Source organism: Calonectris borealis, chromosome 5, assembly GCF_964195595.1.
Source record: "Calonectris borealis chromosome 5, bCalBor7.hap1.2, whole genome shotgun sequence".
NCBI lineage: Eukaryota > Metazoa > Chordata > Aves > Procellariiformes > Procellariidae > Calonectris > Calonectris borealis.
In genome coordinates this window covers 19,369,278-19,376,983 of record NC_134316.1, presented here as the reverse complement: position 1 = coordinate 19,376,983, position 7,706 = coordinate 19,369,278, and the positions used below count along the sequence as shown (strand labels likewise).

At 40.4% G+C, this 7,706-nt stretch overlaps 1 protein-coding gene across 11 annotated transcripts in view; it reads right to left on the bottom strand.

The window, feature by feature from the left end:
* Positions 1-2,144: 2,144 nt before the first annotated feature.
* Positions 2,145-7,706, bottom strand: part of TTC7B (tetratricopeptide repeat domain 7B) — a 149,613-nt gene continuing 144,051 nt past the window's right edge. For all 11 annotated transcript variants that reach the window (XM_075151276.1, XM_075151288.1, XM_075151274.1 and 8 more), the window contains one exon: positions 2,145-3,145. In XM_075151276.1, coding sequence (XP_075007377.1) covers positions 2,924-3,145 — 222 coding nt within the window. In that variant the 3' untranslated portion in view covers positions 2,145-2,923. The remainder of the gene's footprint in view (positions 3,146-7,706) is intronic.

The following is a 7,706-nucleotide window of genomic DNA, read 5'->3' as shown; positions in this document are numbered from 1 at the left end:
CCGTTCATCTGAACAGCTAGTATTTGTGACACAGGCTGGGGGAGCAAGAGCACACATAGATCTGTGTATCCACAGAGAGATTTGGTCAGCCACAAAGTCCAAGAGCAACCCTCGCGCAGATGACACTGACCCAGTGGCACCAAGGGGAATACTTCCCTGGCGCTGGCTGTTCACACTGGCATCACTTGCTTCACTCCTGTGACTGAGATACCAGCGCGGTCTGAGAGCGATTGCAAAAGGCAGATATTTCTGTATATCAACTAAAATAGATATAAAAATATTCTTGGCCTTCTTACTCCATTTAAAAAAAAAAAAAAAAACAGCTGTAAAACCTAGTAACTTTTTTCTTGAGTTGAAAACTATGTTTAAACAAGTGTTGCTGTTTAATTCATATGCTGCAAGGATTTCCACTTCTGCCTGAAAATTCCTGAACGTACAGTCTTACAGTGATAATCCATTTTTAAAAATAGGTAGCTGAGGCTATTCCCAAGAGGTAGAAGCTTGTGGATTTACAGTGAAAATGATTCCAGTGTAAGAAAAATGAAACAGATATTCAGGTTCACCTGATACACACAACAGTGGTGACAACTTCTCCACTAATAAAAGATACGACACAATTAGACTGCTAACCTTTCCGCTTCGGGAGTTTATCAAAAGAGGCCAGGACTTTAAATTAAATGAGAAGAATCAAAGGTAAATTCTGCTATTACAGAGTTCTCCTATTTTCCACTTTCGTCTGAAGCTCTCTTGAGAAAGACCACCAGTCTCAGATCTAGGTGCCTTGTTAGAAAAGCTTTAATATTATAATAAAAGGTGAATAAATATTGTGAAGGAGCATGTCTGTGAAAGGTATTACAAATTTAAGTAACTGAACTGTGATAGCAGAAAGGCTCAGGAAGAATTGAATTAAACAAATAAAGGTTTTGCAGTATCTTTTGGTACACCAGGTACCATACAGTGGGCGCTAAAAGACAGCAGGGCCAGAGCATGTATTATGAGCTGGGACTAGAAAAGAGAGAACAGTTGGCAAATAGAAAAGAGAAAAAAAAGCCAAGGACGGTAGGACGAAAACATGCAAAACAGGCTTTAAAGGGGGAAGGAAAACTTGGATGTTTTTGCAGTGAGCAAGATGACAGAATTTCTACTGGCTTTTAAATAGATTTGAAAACACTACCTATTGCAGCCTTTTGGTCCATTTTACAGAGAACATATGGTCTAAGCACTAAGCAGATAGAATTTGAAAGTAGCCTCAGCCTAAAAGGCACATGAAATGCCAGGGGGAAAAAAAGAGAGGCAAAAATGAAGAGCTCCCCCAAGTTTAAGTCTTCTGCCATTTGGAGATTCTCACTGGAGAGCGCAGAGCCTGTCGCAGTGAGGATCCTCCATGCATTTGAGGTGAGTAAGCTCTCTGGCGAGCGACAAAGAAAAACATTTGCCATTATTTTTCTGAATCATCTGCTATCTTGTGCTAAGCACTTTAAAACCGTTTCTTGTGACAAATCAGGCAAATACCACGGAGCACCCAGCCTAACAGGGAACCTGGAATTCTTCCCAGGCTCCATACGAGCCCTGAGTTGTAAATGAGCAGACACTAGACTACCCCAGCTCATGCACCCTGAATATTCATTGCAATGAACGACTCTTCTCCACACATCCCAGAGAAATTCCGGCAAGTGTTTGTCTACTAAACATTTGGCCCTATTACTACTGATATAGCAGCAATATGTTACCGGCCAACTCTTCCTTCAAGGGACGCAAAGTGTAGGAGATGTTGAGAAAGAACTATGAAGACAGGTAAAGAAAACTGAAGAATAGTGTGTAAATATTTAACATGCTCTTCCCAAGCACTACCAAGGTATATGTAAATGTCCATGTATTATGTAGAGGCAGAGTAATCTGGCTTCATCAAGAGCTGGACTGGAAGGAATAAAAAAGAAGTAGTGAAGATTTAAGGAAACCTGAAATCTAAGATAACAATACCATTGGCAAAGAGTATAGCAGCTTCTTTTCTCTAGATGGGCCTCAGGGCATTTAATTTTGTGTCATTCATCTTCGAGGCCAGGCAGCCACAGGCCCCACATCACAAAAATGTGTTCACAAGCCATCTATTTCCCCCTGGGTTCTTAACCAGGACACAGGAAAGGTTCCATTTAAAAATCATTTTATTATTAACATAATCTTCCCATTTAGCCAAGTGTGGGTCATGTATAAGGAATGTCGGTAAATATTCCATTTGAGGCTTCTTTTTACATATTTCCATTGATAAATAAACTCTGAATTCACATAAAAAAGTTAAACTTAAATAACTAATATATTTTTTGTAACAGGCATACATTGGTAAAATATAAATATTCTTGTACTCAGCCTTTGCTCTAAATAGAGATAACAGTTAGCCACACATCACAGTTATTAACAACTCAAAACAAGAACTCAACTGATTTTCTGGCCTGGACTAAAATAGAGATGGAAACAGAAAATTCACATTTTGACTTTGGGCCAAAAGAGGTTGAGAGGCAGGAAGAGAACAGTTTTATTAACAGCCTTGTTAAAAATAGTCTGCTCTGCCACTGAATTTTAACTTATTCTATATTTGGTAGTTGATTCCATTATAATTTTATGTAACACTCAAGTATCACTAACAAAATATGGCACATCATCCATGAACAATATAATGATGTTTTAAAACTACTAGGGCAAGAATGTAGGCGATATGAGTGATTTGCTTCTGGCTAGCCATTTTGTCCTCTCAGTCTAACATTAATATATTGCATCACGTCACTGTTTTGGCCACTTCCCCGCAAAAGACTGGAGTTTGTTACCTGTAGCTCTAAAGTTTTTCAAACTAACCAGTTACCAGGCAGCCTGATGCACTGGGTTTCCTCACTCAGAAGTCAGACGAGAATCGGTTCATCAAGATGCCCTCTCAAAGGACTCTGGGAATGATGGTAAAAGGGACCACGGGACTGCTAGCTTCAAGCTCCAGCGCCGTCAGGAAGCATTCGGTCGCGGCATCATCATTGCCTTGAGCCTGCAGCACCTCTCCCAGGCCGTTCCAGACCTCATGGGCTGTGGAGTTCACCTGGACGGCATCTCTGAGAATCTTCTCCGCCAAGCTATAGCGCCCGAGCTGGTGAAGTATCAGAGCCTGCAAGAAAACAAAGGAAAAATGGTTGAGATTGGCCAGTAGGACTTTCCTGAAGCTCAAATGATATGTCGCAACAGTGAAATAAGTGTAGGTAGCTCTTGGGTTCAAAGTGTTATAGACTACATAATACCTTTTTTTTTTTAAAAAAAGAAAAGAAACGACCTGAAGCAGGACTGGAACAGGCTACTCCACATCAGCAAGGAGTTAAGTGGCTTTGGACAGGAAACAAAGACACTGAAATGCAAAAACTGAGTTGAACAACAAAAACTCCACTCAACCACCAAAAATCAGTAAGTACCTGAGCTTTTGTGGCAAGCTCCCCTGTCTGAAGCCCTACTAAGGTGTGTGCCCTGAAGTGTTCATATCCTGCCTGCACATCTCAGCACCCAGCTCATGTCTTACAAACATCTGAGATCATACACACGGCACCACCAGCTCTCAGGGATGGCAGTAACAGAACCGAGTTCAGCCCAATGGGCAACAGCCATGATACTTGATTCAACCTTCGGAACGGGAAGTGTGCTGGGACTAATATTGCACCAATTATAAAGGTCCAGCAGGCAGGTAACTTCCTCAGGAGCTTCCTAGACACAGATTCTTTGCCTTCCTCTGCGGGATGGGATCCAATTCAACACCACACGATCCAAGAGGATGTCCAAACCCACTAGGATATGGACTGAATGAGGCAGTGGAAATCTCCATCCATCACATTCAGCTATGTCACTGTGCCAGAAAAGTTGTGGAATGCACCCGTAAGAGAGCTTTATTCTGGGATTATAATAATCCTAACGATGTTATGCATTTTTACGTTGTGATTCTGTATTGCAAAATGCATACGGACCACAAATCTTTGTTTTCCAGAGAGGCGTCCTGATTACATGCTGACAGATTCCTTGTGACTTCTCCCCTCCTAGCCCCCACTCCTTGGACCATGAGTTCTTTTATTTCTCTCTATACATCTGTCCCTCAAATCCTTATCAACCTAAGCGCCGATGATTAGAAAGTACTGAAATTCTGTGCAACCCCTGAATTATCCACCATATGTTTCTGGAATTCTGCCCACTAGAACGTCTTTTAGCATCCTACAGAGCAACAGAGCAGACCATGCTCTGAAGAACAATATAAAGAGCGCTCTATAGTATTGGCAAGTAAATAAATAAATGCAATGAAGGCTAATTTCTATCAGCCTAGCAGATATTCTCACATAAAGGTGCTAGAGGGCTTTTCTGGTTTTAGATTTTTTTTGAGATGTCAAGTGAGTCAGCATTTCCAGAGCGACTGAACAGTACTTCCAATCCAAAAATCAAATAACTCTCAGGGTTGGTGTCTTTTCCCTGCAGGAAAGTGATTGTCAGTGACTGGTAGATATCAGATGTGAAACTGCAAAAAATGAAGCAAGGAGGTGGAATATACAAAGGTGGTTTGGCTGCATGCACCTAACCTTAGTAAAATTAAAATGTTCTTAATTTTTGAGACACGATTCTCTAGTTTTTAAAAATCTTCCTGAGGATTTGTGTATTTTATACTAATTAAACATGTGAGTTCTTTGAATATTGGTAATACTTTTTTTCCCAAATATGCCAGACTATTTTCCCCGCTTGCTAAGGATACAAGCTGCATTTTCAAGACCAAAAGAAACAACCAAATTTTGCAGATATAAGCCTGTTGATGGGAACAGAAACATGTTATGTCACATCTGCCCTATTCTGTATGGAAAAAAGTGTAGCTGAGATTTTCGAGGTAATAGAACCAGAGCAAATACTAGCTGTTTGCCTGCCGTTATACTTTTCTAAGAATATAAGCTATTTAGCACTAGTGAAGGAACTGCTCTTGCATGGGCAATCAGGTCGCATCCTGTACCCTCATGTTTTGAAGGAACAGCTTTTTAGAGGGAGAGTTTCCCAAAAGTCAGTCTTTCACTGGTGTCTCAGGCTGGGATGGTATGAAGACTGCTGCCTTGGGCAGCAGCACTGGGGCAATGAGCTTTCCTTCCAAAGAACCAATGCAGAGAAAATGAGACTAGTTTCATGCAGAGCATCAAAAGGACGGTGACATTTGATCACTATAGCTGTGGGCTGAGCTCAAACAAGAGATCTAGAGAAAGAAGACATAATACCCTCTGATTCATTAACTTCCTCAGAATGATAGTCAGATGTCATATATTGTGAGTGTCCAGTTTGTAAATCTCCTTCCCGGATGACTTCATTAAAATTCTGAGGCACAGAACATTTCAAATTGTTTGTGGTCCTTGCTTGACTTTGCTCTATTAAGCATTACAGTACAGACCACAGGGAGACGGAGCAGGCATGCCTATCAGACAGCAACATACTTCAGTGACCTCGCACCATCACCCATCCAATAAAACTGACCTCCAGTTTACCAGCTGTCAGCATATGCTTGCTCTCTGTACTAAACCCTTCAGGAAAAAAACAAACCACTAAAAACAAAAACCCTAAAAACCCCCCAAAACAAAACTCCTCTAAGATTTCCCAGAAATCAATACAAATTATCCTTGTCCTTCACTGCGTATTTTCCCTTGCTTCCTAACTGGAAACAAAATCTTGAAGCTACCAGTGCTGGCCTTTACCTATTTAGCAGCAGATGTACAGACAACATTTATCTGCAGAATAACGTTAAGTCTCTTGCTTTATGGCTGGAGATGGGCTTGAACAACACATCCACTCTGCAGAAACACAGAAGGGTACCTAAGTGACATATGGCTCACACCTTCAGACTTGGCAAGAATGCCTTCTCCCTATATCCTCTTTAGAAACAGGCACATAAACTTTAAAAAAAATAAATATGATAGGGATTTTGGAACCTGAATCCATTAGAAAAACTGCTATATAATCATTTGAGTAAATCATAAAAAAATATTAGTAGGAAAACACCCATTCTACAAAAGATGATGAAAACAGTAAGTTCCTAAGGAATTACACAACTCTAAGGCAATCTATCTGTTCTTTGTACATTTTAAAATGCTGCAGTACTTGACAGAGGTGTTTAAGACAACTGTTGGCATCCTGCTAGGAGAAAGCAGGATCTTTCCTGCTATTGCATCTCTTTCACTAGCTCTTTCACTGAAAGTGATAAATTTATGACATGTGCTTCTAACACAGTTATAAAAGCCTCTAATGTGTGTGGGCTTTTTCATTTTGCAGCTCAGTACAAATTTTGTTTATTACTTTTCCCCATGTTTTGTTTGCGGAGAATTTTGGGGTTCTTTTGGGGTTCTTTTGGTTTTGTTTTTTTTTTTTTTGGCAAACCGCTATCTCCCCTAAGAGTGTTAAGGCTTCCAGCTTTTGTCTGTTCAGGATGTCTTTATGTTGTAAACTGTCTCAGCCAGAGTGTTTTCTTTTAGCCAGTTCTACATTGTAGAGGTTGATTTTGTAACTCAAAAAACTCCAAGAGAAAACTCTAATCAGAAATGGCACAGGCAGAAAGTGAAGGGAATCTCTGAAGAAACAAAGAGACTTTTATTGTGCCATCATCACACAAAGTGAAAGCAGTGCCTCACGTCTCCAATTCATTGCTATTTATACCAGTCACTTCGATTAATCAACAGTACTCATAGATTTGTGGAGTTCAGATGCTCTCTGCTCACAGAAAGGTCAACAGCCCTTTACAGTGCCCAGGCCATCGTCGGGGCTCAGAGCTGGGAGTAACAGGGACTTTTCAATTTCAAGAGCCTACAGGGACTGGCTTTCTAAAAAAGAGTATTACTGAGTACTGCCTGCGACAGGGAGGTACTGTAGCCACTATAAACAAGGTTCTAAACAAGCTTCACATCACAACAGAACAAAACCCCCTAGGAATTAATAAAAAGAGGGGAAAAGCGTTTCCAACTTTCTTCTCTGCTGCAGGTTATTTTCAAGATCTTGCTGATTCTTCCCTCATCCAGTCCAGAGTCACAAAGTCTCCCTCTAGAGGGAGGTCAATGATTTTACATGTGCTTCCTCCCTTGTTCATCACACACTTCGTTTTACGTTGCCCCACATGCAAAACTGCTATTCTTTGCTTATTTCGCCAAAGCATCTGTCCAAGGATTGTTTTTATAATGCTCAGCCAAACAGGGCCCAACCCCTGACTGAAGGCCCTTGGCATTCGTGTCAAAACAGAAGTAATTTGTTACTTATATCTCCTAGGTACCTACACAAATACAACCCATAAAAACAGCTATTGAGTCTGAATAGACAGAAATATCTTAATGTACCATCCAAAACATTTGGCTGAATAACCTTCATTTATACTTATCTTGCATGCGTTAAGGAATGGGGATTATGTCTTCTGTATTTTGGATACTGTCTTGGGACTAATCATGTTTGGTGTTTTAATTAATGACACATCACAAGAATTATGAGAGTGATGATACAATACGAAAAAGTTAAGAGGATACGATATAAAAAGCAACAGGCTGATCATGAGAACTAGGATAACAGAAATATGGCAAAAGTCAGTAAAACAAAGTGGAAAATTACACAACAGTAACACAGAAGTTCTGCAGCATGGTGGATGCCTGTGAACCAAGCAGCTTGGGAGAAGGACTTGGATATATAAGGCA